The following is a 22,520-nucleotide window of genomic DNA, read 5'->3' as shown; positions in this document are numbered from 1 at the left end:
GCCTCCTTCCTGAACGTCCTATGTTTCCAAGTTGTGTAAGATGCAAAGATGGCGTACATGCTTACCTTTTTGCAAGATCCATAGTTGCCGTCGCACACAACTCTCTGTCTTCGTCTTTCAGGGGTGAAGGGAGAACCAAAGCGGATGTAGTGTTTAGGGGTTGTGCAAATGTGGGGGCTGTGGCTCAGGCCTGGCAGCATGTTCAATGTTGTTGCCAATACAGTAGGATCCGTTGTGATGCGTAATGGTCGGTCATATGGGCAGTCCGATCGTTCAATCTTGTCATTTAACCACTCTGTAACCAAATACTGAACCAAAAGATGGGAAAAAGTTAGCAAGTCACAGCAATTCCATGCAAATGTTTAAGTTCCTGGATTGCCCAGATTTTGCCATAAATCCTGTCAACACTATATTTAAACTGATAAGCACTGATAGCATCTGATTCCAGTTCAATAGCAGGAAGTTCTGTTAGCCTTAAGATCATCAACTTTCTTAACTTTTTGTCGTAACCTGCAAGAAAGAATTGTAAGATTTCACTCGATAGAGATTTACACGGGGATGGATTCTGCATCTTGTTGCTGTTTCCGGTAAGGGGTACGTAAAATAGATTTGTCCAGCCCACCTCCTTCCCACCCATCCCTTACCTGTTTCCCATGTGGAGGGAAGCAGTCACCCCTTAGGCTGCTCGCCCTTAGGCTTATTGAGGCCTTAACTACCCAATTAATTGGCAATTAAGGGCCTCAATCCACGGCATGGTGGCACAGTGGTTAGCACTGCTGCCTCAAAGCACGAGGGACCCGGGTTCGATTCTGGTCTCGGGTGGCCATCTGTGTGGAGTCTGCACGTTCTCCCTGTGTCTGCGTGGGTTTCCTCCCACACTCCAAAGATGTGCGGGTTAGGCTGATTGGCCATGCTATATTGCCCCTCAGTGTCAGGGGGATTAGCAGGGTAAAAACGTGGGGTTATGGGGTGAGGGCATGGGTGGGATTGCTGTTGGTACAGACCCGATGAGCCAAATGGCCTCCTTCTGCACTGTCTGGATTCTCACTGCCCATAAAACTCCTCCACTGCCATGAAACGCTGGCCAGTGTGTGAAGGCCATTTTTGAAAGGGATTCTTGAAAAGGGCCTTAAAAAGCAAGGGGAGCGGAGGACATTGAGCGAGAACATCGATCAGGGGTAAGCTGTCTGCATCGGAACCACCCTACCCTGTCCTCCAAAACCCTGTCCACTGAGAGGTGGAAGTCCAATCCTCAGCCTATTTAGCCTGCCCACAGCGTGTTATTGCTGCAGGGAAAGCTTTTTAAAAGTTGGTCTGTTCAGAACTGATTTTCCTTGCAGGGGGATAAGCAGTCCGTCCACTCCACCTACCTGTAAAATTCAGCCCATTAAGTGCAAATAGATGATAAAACTGCAAGTGGTGCTCAATTCAAACTATCTTATGGCAAAGATATTTACTATAAGATATATTCTGGGTTGATCTATAACCAATGGAAATTTCAAGTATGTTAAAAAACACAAGTGGTTTTTGGTTGCAAGTGTCAGGCAGAAAAAAGGAACTCTGATCTTGAGAAACATAAAGGAAGCTCCAATGACTAACATGAAAGGATTCTTCAGTCACAGCTAGGACTAAAGAAATGCTGAAAGTTTAAGTGAATTTAAAGTAGGAAGAACCTGTGGCACCAATGTTTATTATGGGTGAGAAAGGGTAACACATTTTCCATCATAACAGTACGGAGGCCACATCATTTAATGTAAACCTCACCACCAGGAAATGTCAGGAAGGTTGGAAACTTACACCCAGACTGGGATTCCACTGGTTAACTATAGTCTCCACCAAGGATCCAGGGTCATGGGTAAAACACAAGAAAGTTGAAGGAGAATTTACAACAATAACCCCATCGGAACCCTCAAAAACTCCATCCAACACAAAGACAATTGCCTGCACTCTTAGTAAAACACTATGACAGAGCTTAGGTATTAATGCTGATCAGATGATTAAATAAATACCACTCAGATAAATCCCATATAATTGCCACAAATCAATTTGGTAACCAAATTTCTTCAACGCCAGGCTCATTGGGCTCATAATGAAGAGTTCTTGAACCAAATCATAGATATTTGCTGTTGTAATACAGTTGGTTTTGGGGGTGGTGGCAGTGCTTTGCGATTCATTTAAATGTGTGTAACTGTCAGAAATAAGGGAATGTAGTTTTCTCTATATCTGGAAATCATGAATCTCTGGGGTCTCTTACATCATGATCAAGCAGTCCAGTTTAGATTTCTCATATCAGCGATAGTTGAAGGAAGATCAGCTGGGTCCCATTTGCACGCACACTTACTCTTTTAGTTTTAGGGTACTTGAGGTTGGTTCGATTTGGTTGGGAGGCAATTGCAGATCCTGATGTAATCTCAACTCCTGGGGCTCCTACACTTGCCACGCCTTCCGTAGATGTGGAGTCTGTCACAACAGCCCCTGTTGCTCCCTCCTCCACTGCTACAACTGGTGCTGGTTCTGACTGGCTGCTTGCTTGTCGCTGTCGACGTAGTCGCTGTGCTGAACTGGAGCGATAGCGTGAGAACCGATTTTTGGGTCTGGGCTTTGTTGGTTTTGATGTGGGAGGTTTAGCAGGCTTCTCTGGAACTTGCTCCTATATTAAAGACGTGAGATCATTAAACAAAGGTTCTTCAAGTAAACTGTGTACATTCTATAATCCAAAAATTAACCTCTAATCAATCTCATTTAAAAAATTGAAATTGTTGAATCGAGACATTGTACCAATTACTGCCAAGCATGGAATCCCTACAGTGCAGAAAGAGGCCATTCAGCCCATCGAGTCTACACTGTCTCTCTGAAAGAGCACCTTACCCAGGCCCACACCACCAATCGAAGAGCAGTCCGGTAAAGTCATGTCATCTCATTTATTTCTTCCCTATTGCACTGCAGTAAATTAGCAACTCAGACTCCATGTCCCCTATACTGCTTTTGTCCGAACCGGTTCAATTTACTGTGTTACATGGCCAAAGTTCAAATGCTAATTTAGTGTAAGCCAACTGAGAAATAGTAACTTCATTTCTGTGATTTGGATTTGAACCTAACACAGATAAATGGGATCGGGGAAGAAAACAATCAACGTGAACAGAAATCCCATTATTTTCTCGGAGTTTACAATTGTATTCAAAAGGGTCTAAGATGGATGATATGGGAATAGAAGTACAGCTGACCAGGAACCTGTGTGTTGGACACATCAACTAGTTCTTTTGCACAAATGGGCCTCACAGCGCCAGGAATCCAGGTTCGATTCCCGGCTTGTGGAATTTGCACGTTCTCCCCGTGTCTGCGTGGGTTTCCTCCGGGTGCTCCGGTTTCCTCCCACGGTCTGAAAGACGTGCTGGTCAGGGTGCATTGACCCAAACAGACGCCGGAATGTGGTGACTAGGGGAATTTCACAGTAACTTCATTGCAATGTTAATGTAAACCTTACTTGTGACACCAATAAATAAACTTTAAAACTTTACTTCAAATATCCCTCATCCGGGAGAACACGAAGGCGAAGGAAAGTTTTTAAAAAATTGGCAAAGTGTCAGGTTCTGACTGAAAACTGGCATGTTTCTCCCCAGAAACACACAAGATTTTCATTCAGATTTTCTGACATTTTGTCAAAAAGAAGCAGGGGGGTGCGTTTTGCACCAGCATTCTTGCAGCAAGGCAAAGTAAAGGACACAAATATCGGGACCCTCGGGAGACAAGAGGAACCCTCCCCCCCCCCCACTCAATATTTGGGTCTGCCCAATGGGTTTCTCTGGTGGCCCTGCTCCTGGCAGTGCCAACCTGGCAGTACCAGGGCACTGCTCAGCCATGAACCTTACTACCCCGGGGCCATACTCACTTCCGAGACCCCGGCGTAGTCATCAAGGCAGGTTTCCATTTCTGGGAACCAAGTAGTGATTCCCGCCGGCAGGGGGGAGATGCTGACAACCTGGAAGCAATGGTGCTATGCCATGAAGAATATTTAAATGTATTCAAATTGATGGTGACACGTTGGTTACATCACCAGCAAGGGGGGGGGAGAGAGAGTTTGGGGAAGATCTCAAACTGAGATCTTATAGAACATAGAACATTACAGCGCAGTACAGGCCCTTCGGCCCTCGATGTTGCGCTGACCAGTGAAACCAATCTAAAGCCCCTCTAATCTACACTATTCCAATGTCATCCATATGTTTATCCAATAAATCTTGCCGCCACAAATCCCGTTACAACCCTCGCGTGAAAAACAAGAGTTAATGTTTCGAGTCCAGAGTGTAGATGGGTCATATGGACTCAAAACATTATCTGTGTTTCTCTTTCCACAGGTGGTTGCCAGACCTGCTGAGTTTATCCAGCATTTTCTGTTCTTATTTCAGGTTTCCACCATCTGCAGTATTTTGCTTTTATTACAGGTTTTACGGTTCAGGATGGGCCAGTGGGGGGGGCGGGGGGGTGGATTCCTAGCTGGTGTCGTTTGTTGTGTAATCTCACAAGTTGTTTGCCCAGATGTAGGTCAGTCTCAACGGATGTTACAAAGAAATCTTTTCATTTTATCCAGTTTCTTTAGTAGATGCAAGTAAACTTAGATTCCACCCCCCCCAACCATGAGTGTATGTTAATGCAGAAGTAGTGGTGTTGCCCATGCAAATGATCAAACGCACCATCTTCCCAGATGCTGAGACTCAAAATCAATCCTAGAACAGAGGTTATAAGCTGCCGTCAACCAGCATGCGGCAGAAACATGCAACAGCTACCCCCAGTGGCAGTTAATGGATACTGCACAAACCAAATGCTACTTTAAACTTTTTCTTTTTGAAGTCCTGTATGCAGATTGGAAAAGATAAATTCTGAAGAATAATTTGTCTGCATTACTAGTGACAAATACGCAATCAAGTTTTCAACTGCAGTGTAAGCTCTCAAAGTCAAAAATCAAATTTGCTTTTGAGCTGCCTTTCAAGATGAACAGCTACAGCACAAAGACTCTCAATGATTACTTCAATGCATAATAAACTTTCATTTTTACATCCTTCATGGAGGATGGGCGGAGGTAACGCTTTTGCCCATTAGTCTGTTTGCCTGTAAACAATGCATCTCATAACTAACAGGCGGATTTCAACAAAACCTGGTACACAGTTGGGTTGTTGTGCACTGTCTTAGCTGTCGAGGTGTACTTTGCCACAGCTGTCGCAATGTGAGCAGAGTTTTCAAAGCAGGATGCTGGATGTGGATTGCTCTGGAGCCGCCTCAGTGCGATGGAAGCTCTGAATAAAAAGATTTCCTTTTTCAGCTTTGTAGTGACACAGCATCAAACAGGTGGGAAAAAAGCCTCAAGTAGACCATTCTGGAATTATATGCATACTTGCCTTTGAGGGAGTGCCATGGTGTGATTTCTGAGATAGTGGTATTGCCCCGTTAGGAAAGATGTAGTGGATTGGGACTGTATTCTCTCGAATTATGATCATACGAAATAGGAGCAGAAAGTAGGCCATTCAGCCTCTAGAGCCTGCTCCACCATTCAATAAGATCATGGCTGACTTGGTTGTGTTTCGAATTCCACATTCCCATCAGCCCCCTAAAACGTTTGATTCCCTTGCCTAGCAAGAACCAATCTACTCTACCTTAAAAATATTCAGTGCCCCTGCCTCCACCACCTTCTGAGGAAGAGTTCCAAAGTCACACATCCCTCTGAGAGAAAAAAAGTCTCCTCATACCCCTAATTTCTAAATAGTGCCCCTGACAAGTGTTTCTGAACATCACCAGCTACAAACATGACTCAATTAGATCTCTACTTGATCCTTTTGACACTTTTTTATTCATTTGTGGGACATGGGCATCATTGGCTGGCCAGCATTTGTTGTGATGTGGAGATGCCAGCGTTGGACTGGGGTAAACACAGTAAGAAGTTTAACAACACCAGGTTAAAGTCCAACAGGTTTATTTGGTAGCAAAAGCCACCAAAGGCTTTTGTTACCAAATAAAGCTGTTGGACTTTAACCTGGTGTTGTTAAACTTCTTACAGCATTTGTTGCCCATCCCTTGTTGCCCTTGGAGGGCAGTTCAGAGTAACCACTTTGCTGTGGCTCTGGAGTCATGTGTAGGCCAAACCGGGTAAGGACAGCAGATTTCCTTCCCTAAAGGACATTAGTGAACCAAGATGGGTTTTTCCAACAATCGACAATGGTTTCATGGCCATCAGTAGATTCTTAATTCCAGATATATTTTTTAATTGAATTCAAATTCCACCATCTGCCGTGGAGGGATTCGAACTCGGTTCCCCAGAACGTTAGCTGAGTTTATGGATTAATAGTCTACAATAATACCACTAGGCCATCGCCTCTCCTACATGGTATTGAAAGGTTTGGAATTGCACTTTAACCATTAATCAGAAAGTTTCCCTGAAGGTGAACCAGGTAGCAAACTTCTCCAAGTTATTGTATTTTAGATGCTTGTTTTAATTAAACAGATACCCTCGCTTTGTAGGCCAATTTTCAAACAATCATCCTTCACACGCCATGAAGTGAGCCGACATTGGGCCATTTTCCACCAGGTGCCAGCTCAAATCGAGCAGTGGGTGCAAGATGTGAGATGAAGAAATATATTTTTCCACAGAGAAGTGGAGTGTTTCCTCAACCATTTCCTTTTCCCTCAAGAATTTGTTGCAAGAAACATGTCACATCATGATAGCTTGGCAAAATGTTTCACTCCCTTTCAGTATGGGACTGTATTCTCTCGAATTATGAACATACGAAATAGGAGCAGAAAGATTGATGATGAAATTACTGCCTTACTTCTGGTGAAAAGGTGAGAAGCAAAGCCCACTGATCATCTTACCAAGCATCTTCAATTTCAATAGGCTAAACTCCAAACCACAAATCATGGAGCAAAGTTACCTTGTCCACTCCCAAACTGCAGGTATCTGAGCAAAACCCATACCCACGGAAGCACAGAACTTCACTACTAGACAATTAGCACCAAGAAATTCCTAACCTTCTCTGCTCAATGTTGCAGCAGCAACACTAATAGCTTTTCTCATGCTTCTTTGCCCACTTGCCATTTAAATTCTCTGCTTACCCCTAGCTGTGAAGTTCGCCGTGTGTTTACCCCGGCAAGCTGTGGCGTTTTTGCCCCACTGGGCGGCGGTTCTTCTGCTGCAGGCTCCAGTTTCACCTCTTCCACATCTGTGGTTGGGGTCTCCGGGTTGACATCGACACCAGGCTGACTAGCACCGCGCTCAACCACCTGTTCACGCCTTTTCTTTCTCTTCTCTAAGTTCTCAAATACCTGCATGATGGCTTCCATCTTCCGCTGCTCCCGCGACTGTGAACAATGAGCGTCAAAGAAAACAAAAAAGCATAAACAAACCACTCAGAGGATCAAAATCTTACCCTCAACAACTTATTTCTTCCCATACCTCTCAATGGGCAAACCGTTTGTCTTGATAGAACCATCATGAGCACCCGAGATTACTGCTGCAATACTTTGCATTCTTTCTACTTTCCTTTCGTTATTACTTTCGATCACTATGCCACTACATTTGTCTAGATCAATGCTGGTTACCGTGGCTGCAACAAAGACAAAGTACTCTCAAAGCAGGTAAAAATATTTCCTCCCCCTCCCAACCTGAAACAGCATGCACACCCACTGAATTGCTGGGTTTATTTTGTTTAGCTGCCCTAAAGGATGGTATATTTCAGACTTTAAACAGTAACACTGTGCTAATTCCAAAACACGACAAGCTCCCGAGGAGTAAAAGCTCCCTCTTCTTTCCATGCAGGTTCTCAAGAGGTTAATGCGCCATATCCATCGACACTGGTGCTCCCAAGTGGCAAGCGCGTTGTGTTCCTTCCACACCGGCGCTCCCAGGTGGCAAGCACGCTGTGTTCTGTCCATGCTGGTGCTCTCAGCTGGTAAATTCTCCATCCAGATCAAATTCTCAATACTTCAAGATTTTAAGAGATACAAGATTGTACTGGACATCGAATTCTGGGCTCTCTGTTGGATTTTGCAACCTAGATGAGCTCTTGAGATCTTGATGAGCTCTCTTGAAACTATCATGTTCGAATTCATCAAAAAATCAAACGTTTCTCACTTGACATGTACAGTAAAGGTTACAAGCACAAGATTGTATGGTCAGAGCAGTATTTATTAAGGGGGACGGGAAAGGAAATGGTGATAGGGTCAAGTGTAGGAAGACCATGCAAAAAAGGAATGGTCTTCAAACAGGCATTTCAAATCAGCCTGGTTAAAAACCCTAACCTAACATATGGGGAATACATTGGTTGTTGACAATATCTTATAAAACTGTACCATTCAAATAAACCATAAACTGGGATTAAAACTACAATAGTTAGTTGCTCGATCCTTGTGCATTACATCCTTCTGTACACTTTCGCTTATTGAATTAAGACATGCAGATTGGATCTTGTGTTGGCACAACAACGTGCAACTTTAGAGCACTGTTATATGACCAATAGGGATGTTTAAATCGTGATACTGGATCTGAGTTTTCATGGTGTGAAATGACAGAAGAGTTTTTTTTAACCAAGAAATAACTATCAATCTTTTATATATTATTTGTGTTATGGGATGTATCAGATCAGCATATATGGTCATCAGTTTTAAAGGTATATCATTCCAATTTTATTATATACTGATGTACCCTGTTGGAACGTAACAGATCTTCATATACACAATATTGAACAGATGCTGCTTGCCCAAGGCAAATCACTCCTGTACACAGGAGTTGAGATATGATTGTTAATCTTCCTCAGGTTTAGATACAACACACAAGTTTACAAAGGAACTAATGATGCTTTAATGATCTGTACCTATCCTGCCTGATATTACTGAACCTAATTAATACCTTTGCCAGGATAGAGTTGAATAGACCTTGGAGGGCAATTCCCCATTTGGTGAGTTTCCAACTTTAGTCACACTATCAGTAGAAGATGCTTTCCCAAAGGATGGAATGGAGAGGCAATCAGTTGAGATTTAACAATAGGTTAGCTACTCATAGGTTCACTGTAGGGAATAATGACTGGCACGAGGAAATCTACGAGAGGAATAGAAAATAAATTCATAGAATCACACAGCACTGAAGGCAGCTGGTCAGGTTCATTGTGTCCGTGCCAATTAATCAGCTTGACTTCCTTGTTCTTTCCCCCATCATCCTACAGATTTCTCTTTAACAAGCAAACATCCAATTTTCTTTTGAAAGTTACTACTGGACCCTTTCACGTGGTGCATTCCAAATCATAACACGCTGCAAAAAAAATGATCTTCTCCTTGGATTTTTGCCAATTACCTTAAACCTATGTCCTTTGGTTACCAACCCTCCTGCCTGTGGAAAAAGTTTCTCTCTATTTACACTATCAAAACTCAACTTTTTAAAAATGTTCTTAACTGGGAAAGAGAGTTCTCTGGAAAGAAAATCAGCAACTAGACAGATCTATTTCAAAACCGCTTGTCTCCTGATCTGTTGAGTATTTCCGGATTTTCCATATCTGCATTAGCATCTGCATTGCCTCTGAACTAGGCAGATAAGTTCAGCTAGAAACTAGAATGAGATCCTGTTGGGACAATTCATAATCACATAGAACAGTACAACATGATTGCAATGTAACAGTATAATAACAGAGGGGCAAGATGTATTTACTTCTCAAACAGACAATCATGTGTCATCCATTCATGCAGCAGAAGGAAGTGTTATTACATGCTAACAGCAGTTCAAGGTTCTATTGGCAAGAGCAGAATGGACTGAATTATTATGCAAGCCACACATAACATGAATAAAGAAGAGTTGGGCTGGATTATGTTAAATACAAGTGAGGGATTAAAAAGGGGGTAGGCAGGGAGAGATGACATTGCTTGCTGAATACAACCATGGTATTGCAGCATGATGGTGTGGTTCTGGACTTGCAGATCACAGATTGAGAGTTCAAAGGTTCAGAAGTAGTGAAACCGAATTCAACAAATCTGGCTTTGTACGGTTTAACATCAGGGGAAACAAATAACCAGCTTATGCATCATCACAGTCGCATCCTTTAGGAAAAAGGGCGCAACTCAAGTCTAACAATACATGGCCGATTTTTAATGTCTCTGAGGTGACCACTTCCTCAAGGCAACTAGGAATAGGTAATTAATATAGCCCCAGTGTGGCACATATGTTAAGAACAAATAAAAAGATAAATGGGTTCATAGGATCATCTCTATATGCCCAAGTTGTAAGGTTCTGGGTTTTCCAATGAGCTGGAAAAATAAGCATCAGTTCTACTTGGTAGATTAGTGGCAATTTGGATGACAGCCCTGTTTTTGCTTACTCAGCTGAGATCAATTCACTAACAACCAGTATTAAAATCTATTTTGAAATTGACCCATTCATAAAAATAACCATCTAGCCAGCTTACCACAGTAAAATGCATATCCCATTGTCAGTGCCAACATGGATACTTAATCTATATACATTACTGCCCGATTAAAGCTGCCCAACACTCAGATTGCTCGTGCATACCAACATATAAAGAGGGTAAGATCCCTCATCTATCGGCACTTTGTGGTTCTCTCCCAAACAGCACTGCCCTGTGCAAGTGCTCTACTCCCTTCCCCCAGAGATTATTTCGGCTGAGAAAACACACCCACCCATTAACCTGCTCTGCTAACCAGCTGAAGCTATTCAAAAGGACAATCCTCACAGAAAACCTTTCCAGCAACGTTATGGATCATCACCTTTGGTTTTCACAACTGAAATCCCTGCTGTTTTTCCCTATTGACAAGTTGCTTCATCCCTGCAAATACATCTATTTTCCTCTTCCTCCATTCAATGACTGTCTCCACTGTACATGTCCATTTTTCTCTCTCCCAAATGCATCTCTCTGTACAGGCACCCTGATCATTTCTTTCCCCATGGGTGATGGCTATCATATTTGGGAAAGCATCATTACTTCCAACACTTTCCTCACACGTAGCTTCAAAACACAAGGGCACTATTTTCCTCCCCACGCCTATTTTTCCTGTGGCCAATGTTCTGCTGCATTGGACTGCTAAGTCCATACTAACAGTGTGCATGACATCTAGCAGCTAAGAGATTCTTCATCTCCACATTATGACTCTGTCCCTTACCAGTTTACTTTGTGCTAATGCACGGAGCTGTTCATCCATTTCCGACTCCTCGTTTTCTTCTTCTACTTTTATTCGCTCTCCTTCCCCGGGCCCTTCCTGTTTAAAGAAAAAGAAGTCAATACAGTGAGTAGTGTTGGATGTAAAAACTATGGCTATGACAGCACCACAATGGCAGCATTGACATGATGTTGCTCAATGCCACCTGTGAAACATAAACTAATATTTCACTGCCCACAATGACGTCACTTATGTCACAGCCCTTCCTTGTGACATCATAAAACATTTCAACCACCTGCAAAATTAAGCTTTACTTGAAGCCAACTATTTCCTTTTTTCACCAATGGTAGATGTATGAACAAAATCAATGTAATTGCTCACACTTAGACAAGTGAGGATTAACTTTATAGTGTATTGCTATTGACTTGGGCATTCTTTTCAAACCCCAGAAAAACTGCTTTCTGTTGCAAACTCTTGTGTTGTGTGCTCTAACACTCAGGATAAAACAACAGATTTTGCTATTTCCCTCCACAGGGTACATATGCCCACTAGAATAACATATTATCAGATTTATATGACCAATTTCTGCATAATTAATCAGATTGCTGATTTTTCTGATGTTGAATCCATAAATATTGTGTTCCCAATATTGTTCAGATATGTGGTAGGATCATAGAATCCCTCCAGCGCAGAAGAAGGCCATTCGGCCCATCGAGTCTGCACCGACCACAATCCCACCCATATCCTATCCCCATAACCCCATTACCCTATGCATTTACCCGAGCTAGTCCCCCTGACGCTAAGGGGCAATTTAGCATGGCCAATCCACCTAACCCGCACATCTTTGGACTGTGGGAGGAAACCGGAGCACCCGGAGGAAACCCACACAGACACGGGGAGAATGTGCAAACTCCACACTGACAGTGACCCAAGCCGGAAATCGAACCCGGGTCCCTGGCGCTGTGAGGCAGCAGTGCTAACCACTGTGCTACCGTGCCGCCCCTATTGGTATTGTTGGATTTTTTAAAAAAATTTGCTCTAAATGTTGAATGTTAGTTCAATCATTCTGAAGGTGTTTCAACATCGAGCAACATGCCTTCATCCAGACCCATTGTTTGGCAAATGTTTTTTTTTGAGTTGGTATGGAATATCACAGGAGTTGCTGAAAAAATGTAAAACAAAAACAATTCTCACTGAGCAAAATAGGGTTGAAAAATGATGGATAAGGATAGCAGCTTTCTTACAATCTTTGCTTGATAGAAATGCGACCTTTTGATGCATCAGATTGGAACAGTACACTGTGCAGTGCGGGAAAGTTGGTTACAGCAACTAATGATGCAGAAAATTCTGCCATTGTGTTTTAGCTGCATGAGGGGCAAGAGATATTCAAATAAATTCATAAAGATATAATTAAGGTTATGATTGGGGTAACACAGTTATTGCAACATAGTAGGGGCAGCACTGTGGCACAGTGGTTAGCACGACTGCATCACAGCACCAGGGACCCGTGTTCGATTCCTGGCTTGGGTCACTGTCCGAGTGGAGTTTGCACATTCTCCCCATGTCTGCGTGGGTTTCCTCTGGGTGCTCTGGTTTCCTCCCACAGTCCAAAGATGTGCGGGTTAGGTTGATTGGCCGTGCTAAATTGCCTTAGTGTCATGCATAGGGTAAATGCATAAGGTTATGGGGATAGGGCCTGGGTGGGATTGTAGACGGTGCAGACTCAGGAGGTCAAATGGCCTCTTTCTACACTGTAGGATTCTAAGATTCTATGAACATCATATTACATATTTTTCTCTAAATTAAAGGGTTTTACTACTTTGTCATGGAAAAATACAGAAGGGTTGCCCTGACAAGCAAGTTCAAATGGGGTGCTGGTCATAAATCAACTGGCAACCACTATATTGAGGTTTGTCACACTGATCCCTCCCACTGAATTTATTGCTAAGATCCAGATCACTTCATTGACTTCTTCTGGGAAAGAAGGGGGCAATGAGTTCTCAGTCTCTAAGTTAGGGAAAATGGTTAGGCAATTGCATGTTCACACCCGGGTTGCACATTTCCATAGTCAGACCCTGTAGAGATACCCTAAATACGGAGGTTCCAGCAAAATAGTGCCGGCTTCTTTCATCAGATGCACGGCCCGAATTATAACAGAGAACGCTTTATCATGAAATAAAGGTGTCCATACATCTATATTTTACTCTAACTTTCTAACAGTCTAGAACTTTGCTGCCTGCAGAAGAAGCTGAGGTAGCAGCCATTCTATCTGATCTGCTCCCCCACAATCCCTATTTGTGCATTAGCAACTTCAATGGCTGTCAGAGAAGGGGATTCTTGCTGTGCAATATATCCTTAGATGCATTTGGGGCAATAGATATTCAAATAAATTCATAAGATTCACGGACATACTGGATGAATGTATTAGCTGCCTGGATGTAGAATCAAAGTCATTCAGGTGCTAAACACTGCCCTGACTTAGGAGTGCCAAGGCTCAAACACTTGGGGTTATACGATTTGAATGGAATAATGTTCCTCAGGAATCAGGCTTACGACTTCAGCCTTCTCAGAAAGGGAATTCCATTCTGCATGAAGGGTTGTCCAATCATTTATTGCTGCATTTGCTCTATTTTCTTTCACTCATTTTCCTCCAGACTTGGATTGGCAAAGCATCTTGCTGTCCACTTTACAGATATCCAGACTCCTTGCCTATTGTTGAGCTCAATGTTTATGTTTAATAGCAATGTCAGAAGTTGCAGGCCTTCTTTCATTATTTAAGAGGACCGCTCCCCAGCTTTTAGTTGAATTTTAGTCCAATGCTCCTGATTTTTGGTGCACAAGGGGCAGGCAGATTGGAGAACAGCCTTATGGATTTGTGGGCAATTTTGCTCAGACTACTTGCCTCTCATTTCCAACCTTGTAATGCCCAACTGATCCTGGAGAGAGACGATGCAGTGTTCACAGATGCACTTGAAGCCTTCCATGACCAGTGGAGAGAGTAGGACATCAACTAATATTAATAAAAATGGATTATGATCTAGTTTTATTATGTATATACGTTAGCTGAGTGGATCATTGGTACAAGCAATGTATTTATGTGATGCCTCCATCTGATAGGATGTTATTGTCCTAGTCGCAGTAAATTGGCCAGTGCAACTCAACTGGTTCAGTTCAAAACAATTGTAAGCTGAAAACATGAGAATGTTATTCATAGAATCTCTACAGTGCAGAAGGAAGCCATTCGGCCCACCAAGTCTGCACCAACAACAATCCCACCCAGGCGCCATCGCCGCAACCCCACATATTTACCCTGCTAGTCACCCTGTCTCTAAGGGTCAATTTAGCATGGCCAATCAACCTAACCCGCACATCTTTGGAGTGTGAGAGGAAACCAAAACACCTGGAGTAAACCCACGCAGATACTGGGAGGACATGCAAACTCCACACAGTCACCCCAGACTGGAATTGAACCAGGGTCCCTGGCGCTGTAACCACGCTAACCACTGTGCCACCGTGCCCCCCAAATTATGTTCCAATTTTGAAACGGGATTCTGTGATAATCATGTCACAAAGGTGTTGACCTTAATGTAACAAAAAGAGTTCTAGTTATTTTAGTATTGGCGCAATTCTGATATGTGCATCTTGCTTCCCCGACTTCCTTGCACTGTGCCACCTTCACTACATTCGTTGTATGATGCAAAGAAAGTGGTTAGGGTTTGAGGAGCTGGTGGTTGTGTAATAGCCAGTGCATGTTCAAGAGCTTGGAGCCAAATAATCTTTGACAGCAATCCTGTTAAAATCTGTAGTGTCAGATGGTTACATATAAATGAGAAATAAAAAGATAGCATTGTAACTTTCTGGCTCATTAATCGAATGCCAGAAGAAACTACATAGTTAATACCTAATCTGATGTAACTCAACATTAGCTTCAGCACATGAACCAGTTAGAAAACTTATGTACATCAAATTTATTCTGCTTTAATGTTTTTAATTTTTTTTCTTTCTCAAAATATTTTATCTTAATGTGAAAATATCTTTCACTCTTTCGAACACTGATGGTGCATTATACTGCCCTGGCTACTCACATTGCTCTTTTAATTTAAGTAAAAAAGCAAACATGATTTAGTTTACCACTGAGCAGCACGGTGGCACAGTGGTTAGCCCTGCTGCCTCACAGCGCCAGGGGACAGGGCTCAATTCCAGGCTCAGGTCACTGTGTGTGGAGTTTGCACATTCTCCCTGTGTTTGCGTGGGTTTCCTCTGGGTGCTCTGGTTTCCTCCCACAGTCCAAAGATGTGTGGGTTAGGTTGACTGACCATGCTAAATTGCCCTTTAGTGTCATGGGAATTAGCAGGGTAAATATGTGTGGTTACGGGACTTGGGTGGGATTGTGGTCGGTGTAAACTCGATGGGCTGAATGGCCTCCTTCTGCACTGTAGGGATTCTATGATTTGGATGCAGGGTACGTGTAGGCAAAGATATAAATTAACATATCACGTGTTTCACATGTATCTGGAGTAAACTCCAGTATGGAAGTTGTCTTCCATTAATGTGTGTGCATGCATACCTCACTGTCACTTGCTGGGTTTTGTGCAGGTAACTCCGGTTCGTCTTTGGGTTCTGCTGGCTCCTCTTGCTGCTGGTTGCTGTTTTCATCAGAGGCCTGATTGAGCTCCGACTCCATCTCCCATTCTTTCCGCCTGGCTTTTCTCCGTCGTGTCTCCGCACCTACTGGGGGCTCCATTGATCCCTGGTTATGTTTCTGTACTGGACAATTCTGGTTCCCCTTGTGGCAGGCACAGTCTACTTTATATTTACTGCAATGAAGTGAATAATACAAACTTTATTAAATGAAGACTAGACAGTATATTCAACCAGCTTTCCCCATTTGCATAGTTTGACTAAGATGTGAAACGCACAGGAAGAGTACGCGACTCCTATTTGCATGTGAAGGTGTAAAAGAGCTCCTGTGTAAATCGGAGATGCCAACTAAGTACTAACTCTGATTGCTAACTCATCCTGCTCTCAAATAGCAGCTGTTCTGCTGCCTCGGACATTCAACATATTCAGTTTACACCGTGTAAAAACAGGTGTGCTGCTCGCAGGTAATGAAATGCACGAGTCAGAACATGCAGATATTCAAATGAATATTCACCCTGCCCGAGAATACTTCCCATCCGAGAGAGAATTCCGAGCCCCAGGAAGGTTTGCAGAATTTAGATGGTCAGGTAGATCTGAGGAAGTCCAGGGCAAGTACAGTCGAGACCAGCAGGTACCAACAAAGAATCATCATTACCTCTCTGACCCCAATCCCCTGCATCCCTTTTTTGGCCATTGAGCCATCCCTAACAATTTAACCAAAACATCCCCTACTTTAGAGAGTTATCCCCATCCGGAAAGACTTTTATATGTCTACGCTTCCCTGTCCCAGTCCTTCTCCAGCCTGGCAAATTCTCTGTCCCTCACAAAGAAGATTCTGCTAAGTGTTTCCTTTTTCCTTCCCCTCGCCCTCTTGCCTTGTGTCCTGCCTATCCCACCCCTTGCCCATCCCACCCCTTGCCCGACCAATCCAATCTCTCCCTTATTTGATTTAAATAATGTAGTCTTGAACCCCCATTTGCACCATCCATCATTAGCTCGTCCTGCTAAAAAGGCAAAAATGTAACCACTAAATTTTTGTTCTATAACAGTGGTTGGTTCAGAAAATAATAGTATCATGCACTTTGATAACTCCTGTAAGAAAGCTGATCTGACTTACCAGCTGCTGTATTCATAGTCAAAGCCAATGGTCACCTCACTGTCCTTTGGGATGTTTGTGATGGCGTATATACAAAGGTGGATCATCCCATCAGCGATCATGTGCCGTACCTAGGGGAAATAGTATGCAAGTTGTAGCTAGCTTCTTTTTCTTTTATGATTCTTAAATAGGTCAAACCCAATTTATCTCACTTGCTGCCATCGCGGTTTTGTAGAGTCTTTTTTTAGCTAGCAGAATTGTGCCAAAGGGTTGCCAACGTAGGACAATATAAATAAGGGCTCTAATTCTAGCTGAACGGAACACTAACTAAACTTACGTGACTGCAGCATTTAAAAAATGTACAATCTGTGCATGCACTAGTTAAGAACAGTATCTTACAGCAAATGAACCCAAATGCAGGGGCAAAAATATACAATCAAAAATTATAAACTATTGTATTTTACAACTTAGTAAAATTATATTTCAAGTAAACCTAAATAATGAGGAATGGCAGGATGAAAGAGTTAGGGGAGGACATCAGAGTAACTTCAATGGTGAAGGAAATATTTATTTCAAAACATATTATTTTAATATTGAAAGAAATGTTGCACATCTCGGATTTTATGGAATGTTTACTGGGAGGAAAGGACACTGATGCATTGGGAAGGAACGAAAGGAGCAGCAAGGATAATTCAGGAATTATGGCCTCTTAAACTATGGAAAGACAGCCACAGAATGAATGCTTTTGAGTTTAGAAAAAGGATTCAGAAATTACCCTCTTTTAAAAATAAAAGAGGAATGTATAATATAAACACAAGCAGATTTCTTGGCTTATTCTGTGACACAGATATAAAACCAATCAACAAAAGGGTCATCTGGACTCGAAACATCAGCTCTTTTCTCTCCTTACAGATGCTGCCAGACCCGCTGAGATTTTCCAGCATTTCCTTTTTTGGTTTCAGATTCCAGCATCAGCAGTAATTTGCTTTTAACTTCAACCAAATTCGGCAGATTTGGAAAGATCTTACTTTGATGATTTTGGCATTCTGATTATGCTGTTTCTGCAGAATCTTAGAACAATTTATGATAAAAAATGCCAACACTGAATTAAATGAGGCTGTCAAAGGGTTAGATACACATAACAGTACACATTGAGATTTAGAGATTCCAGTGAACATTGGCACCTAATGTGGGGATGTTTCTATATGTGTGAGCTCAGCATAAAGTGCCTGCCGTGAATATGCTTTCGAAAGGTGGGGTTAATTGTTTCGACTTGAGCAGCCTACTGAATGGAGAAGGAATTGCAGGTCCTGCCCTCCTACTTCTTGTAAACACCCAAAACGATGTGAAAAAGAGACATGGAGCAGTCAGCCAGCCAACTAATTAGGTCTGGGGAGAAAGCCTGGCCTTAGCAAAAGTGCAAGTTTATTCATCTCAGGCCCTGAGCTGATCCATTCAAAGGTTGCTCATGAAAAGTTAATCAAGACTGCTGAAGAAGATTGTTTTGCTTAATGTTTTCTTCCATTGAAGTTAATTAAACCAAGATGTTTTTCATCTATTATTCAGGTTTGTTGTCTGCAAAATAAAATAGCTTAACAATTTGCAGCGGGCCCCATCTAACTACAGGATTTCAGTCTGCCATCAGAAACATTGGCAAAAGCATGTTTTATCAAACGTGAAAGCCACAATATCAGTTTGGATCACTGGAGGTTCTTTCTGTTACACCCCAGGACACATTTTTTTTTTAAATACTTTTTTTTGTAGGAAGTGGACGTCCCTGGCAAGGTCAACATATATTGTTCATCTCGAATTAGAGTCAGAGAGGCAGACAGCACGGAAACAGGCCCTTCGGCTCAATTGTACAAGATACTGCATAATTGGATGCTGGGGATATGGCAACCGCCAAGAATCCAAAACACTCAGATTGCTTATGAATGTGACTAACATTACCATACCAAAGACCTGCAGGCTCAAAACCTGTAACACTCCCATGGACTAGTACAGACCTCCTACTACATCAGTTGACATCCTTTATAGGAAATAATTGGCTGTGCTGTCATAGGGACAAGCTCAACTCTAGAGGAAAATTGTGGCCTATTCTTTTGTCTCCTCCAGCAGATACAGTGGCACTTGCAAAGTCTATTCAAGTTCTCCAGGGGGGAACCGAGAAAGAGAATCTGATTTGATTTATTTTTGTCACATGTATTGGGATACAGTGATACAGCAATATGCAAACAAAGCATACCATACATTGAGTACATAGGGGAGAAGGAAAGAAGAGGGTGTTACAATCATCGCTAGGGTGTCGAGAAAGATCAGCTTAATATAAGGTAGGTCCATTCAAAAGTCTGAAGGCAGCAGGGAAGAAGCTGTTCTTGAGTAAGTTGGTAAGTGATCTCAGACTTTTGTATCTTTTTCCCGATGGAAGAAGGTGGAAGAGAGTATGTTCGGGGTGCGTGGGGTCCTTGATTATGCTGGCTGCTTTTCCGAGGCAGAGGGAAACCCAAATAAGGAGTGGGGAAAGGTATATTTTTGTAGGTACACAACATAGCTGCTTCATTGTCTCACATTTTGGGGAAGCAAGGAAAGACAGCAAGGTGCTTAGGTCAGGAAGTCCTGTGGAAATCTGCTCCACACCACAGCAAAGAATTTTTAACTTAATCATTCTAATACAAATGTCAAAGCTGTCTATTTAAAGGTCTAGGCTTCTACAATTGTCCAAATAAACTAGAAAATTCTCAGAGTTACATTAGTGAAAAACGTGTGAATGGTTTTTTGGCATCTGTTCGGGATATCATGACAGTATAGTGTAGTCAGGTCGAGTGCAAATTGCCAACATTGTACATAAGTTGGTATTGGTTATCTTGATGCTGTACTTTAACCACTGTATGAGGTGTTCATTCTCTGTGCTGATTCTAGCCAAATTTGCCCCAGTAAATTGACACATCCATTCTCAGTAGTCAAGCCAACCTGTACCCCTCAGTCAAAGAATTCTTATTTTTTCTCAACTTAATAAATGGGTTTTAGGGATTCAATTCATTCAGATAATAAATGAATATATTCATTAAATGCTAACATTATTATTTTAGAAGTTTAATATGTTCAATTTGGGTTCAGTAGATCGATTATGGGCAAAATAATCTTTATATCGGGCTGCCTCATAGTTTAATGTCTCAATATTTGGAGGGATGTCCTGCAAATGCACCCTGCAAATATTGTGAAGAAACAGTAACACATCATAACAATGTGTATATTTAAGAAGGTATTTGTATAGCAATGCAAATAAACATTTTTCTTCACAATCACAGCACCATGATAGGCATAGTTAATTTTTAATCACTTCTTGAAAAATAATTTCAATTAATTATCATAATATATATAATTAAACTGGTAGAAACACACTTAAAATTAGAAAAAACTGACCTCCGCATTGGGAGCACAGGACCTCCTAATAAACCGTGCATCATTCCCAAACGTTCTAGCATCAACACACATCTCCACTTCATTGAATTTTGAGTAGAAGAGCACAAAGGGGTAGGGTCTGTAATGCACAAAGGTGACAAATAAGATTCCTTAACTCTGAGTTGGAAGTTATTTTCCCACTAGTCCTTTTTTCATGTGCGCTTAATAAATGCATTAAAACCAGGAACTGTTGGAAAAACTCAGCAGGTCAGTTAGCATCTGTGTGGAAAAACAAAGTTAATGTTTCAGGTCAAGTAACCCTGATGAAAGGTCACTCAACCTAAGACATTAACTTTATTTCGCTCCACAGATGTTGCTTGACCTGCTGAGTTTTTCCAGCAATTTTTGTTCTTATTTCAGATTTCCAGCATCCATAATTGTCTTAATGAGTAACCACTATCACAATATCAACCATAGGCTATAGAGGAACAGGAAAAAAAACAGTCGGTGGCACAGTGGTTAGCACTGCTGCCTCACAACGCCAGGAACCTGGGTTCAAATTCCGGCTTTGGGTAACTGTGTGGAGCTTGCACGATGTCCCCGTGTCTGCATGGGTTTCCTCCAGGTGTTCCAGTTTCCTCCCACACTCCAAAGATGTGTGGATTAGGTTGTTTGGCCCCTTAGTGTCAGGGAGATTAGCAGGGTAAATATGTGGGGTTACGGGGATGGGTCCGGGTGGGATTGTTGTCAGTGCAAGCTCACTGGGCCAACTGGCCTCTTTCTGCACTGCAGGGATTCTATGATTCTAGTCTGATCCAGCATCAACACATTCACAGTGTCAGCCACATGAAGATCAGGAGCAAGATGCAGAATTAATCAAAGTACTAAAGCTAAGTGTAATGCATTTCCATTCCTCTTACTGAAAAATTAATCAACACAGGCCAGAGAATAAATCATACTAGGTAGTGCATTAGCCACTATAATGCTATCAACATGAGTGGTGAGTTGTGGGGATGTGGTTCACCCTTGACCTCAGAAAGAAACTACTTTTTCAGCTTAAATTGACTTGACATCCCTCCAAAGCGTCTCCATTTTGGGAAGGTCAAAACCACAAAAGCTACCATTATTGTGGCAACCAGAGGCTCAGACTCAATACAGTCCTACCTTTTAAAGAAATGTCCATTAACTTCAAACTGCTGCCTTAGCATCACTTTGCCACGGTATTCGATAATAAGTATGTCCGGTGTTAGGTCTCTAGCTGCTCGCAAGATTTTGCGATGCCGCTGAACTCTTGTGACTTTACCAAGCTGCAGCTATCAACAGGAAGAAAAATACATAGATAATAAGGCTACTATTTTACTACTAATGTGGAATAGCCCGCTGGTTTAATTGACTTTACAACATAAGTTACAACTGAGAAAAAAATAACTTTAAATAGACTAAATAGCTACATTTTATTTTAGAAAATTAAAGACATAATTACAGGTTAAAATGCACAGCACGAAGACTATCTAGTAGATCCACTCTTGACTATATTCCTGAATTTGCAGTAGACATTTTAAGTCAAGACTCTTCTGACTGTTCTATTCCAGAAAGGTTGTTGATAACGGATGCAATTGGAGCCAATCTTTCCTGTTTTACATTTATTTAGAGTGAAGCTAACACCTTCTAACAAAACCACCCCAAAGTCTCAGTAAGTGTTCGCTTATTTGTGTTCATTGACACCATCCACCTGCATATAGTTGAACACAATTGAGATGTTAGCACTTACCTGCATCTGAGAGCCGAGAATTGTGTTGTTACAGGCCAGTTCAGTTTTATTAATAGTGTCCAGCACCACATTTTTTCCCACAGAGTCTTTCATGGTTAACCGATATAATTCTAAAAGGTTCTGTACATCGGCACTGTATTGATTTGCAAAGGATTCCTCGTACTGATCTGTCCAAAGGCGTATCCGGTTCTCCCAACCCTCTGCTGTATTTTCATCCAACGCGTGAGCTTCTGATAATGAGTTCTAAATGTAAAAATCAGCAACATTGAACAAATTAAGTTTGCTTCCCAAATGGAAACATCATTGTCAAGAATAATGTAGATCCTTCAAACTCTCCCAGTATTTTTACATCTGGTTCCAGAATATTACTCCACTTAAAGTGCGAGTAGAGTTTCTCAGAAAAATGACAATGTTAAATTCTCCTCCCCCATCCCAATGTGAACATTTCCACTCTACAACATGGAATAC

General features: G+C 42.0%; 1 protein-coding gene across 1 annotated transcript in view; it reads right to left on the bottom strand.

The window, feature by feature from the left end:
• setd5 (SET domain containing 5) overlaps positions 1-22,520 on the bottom strand; it is a 153,418-nt gene that overhangs the window by 42,674 nt on the left and 88,224 nt on the right. Inside the window, exons 10-18 of the mRNA XM_078209838.1 lie at positions 22,053-22,295; positions 21,446-21,594; positions 20,303-20,420; positions 16,901-17,010; positions 15,710-15,959; positions 11,146-11,241; positions 7,099-7,344; positions 2,342-2,650; positions 66-308 (exon numbers count right to left, since the gene is read on the bottom strand). Coding sequence (XP_078065964.1) covers positions 66-308; positions 2,342-2,650; positions 7,099-7,344; positions 11,146-11,241; positions 15,710-15,959; positions 16,901-17,010; positions 20,303-20,420; positions 21,446-21,594; positions 22,053-22,295 — 1,764 coding nt within the window. The remainder of the gene's footprint in view (positions 1-65; positions 309-2,341; positions 2,651-7,098; positions 7,345-11,145; positions 11,242-15,709; positions 15,960-16,900; positions 17,011-20,302; positions 20,421-21,445; positions 21,595-22,052; positions 22,296-22,520) is intronic.

Source organism: Mustelus asterias, chromosome 3, assembly GCF_964213995.1.
Source record: "Mustelus asterias chromosome 3, sMusAst1.hap1.1, whole genome shotgun sequence".
Lineage (NCBI taxonomy): Eukaryota > Metazoa > Chordata > Chondrichthyes > Carcharhiniformes > Triakidae > Mustelus > Mustelus asterias.
Note: the sequence above shows the minus strand (reverse complement) of the source record. Positions and strands in the feature narration are given on the sequence as shown.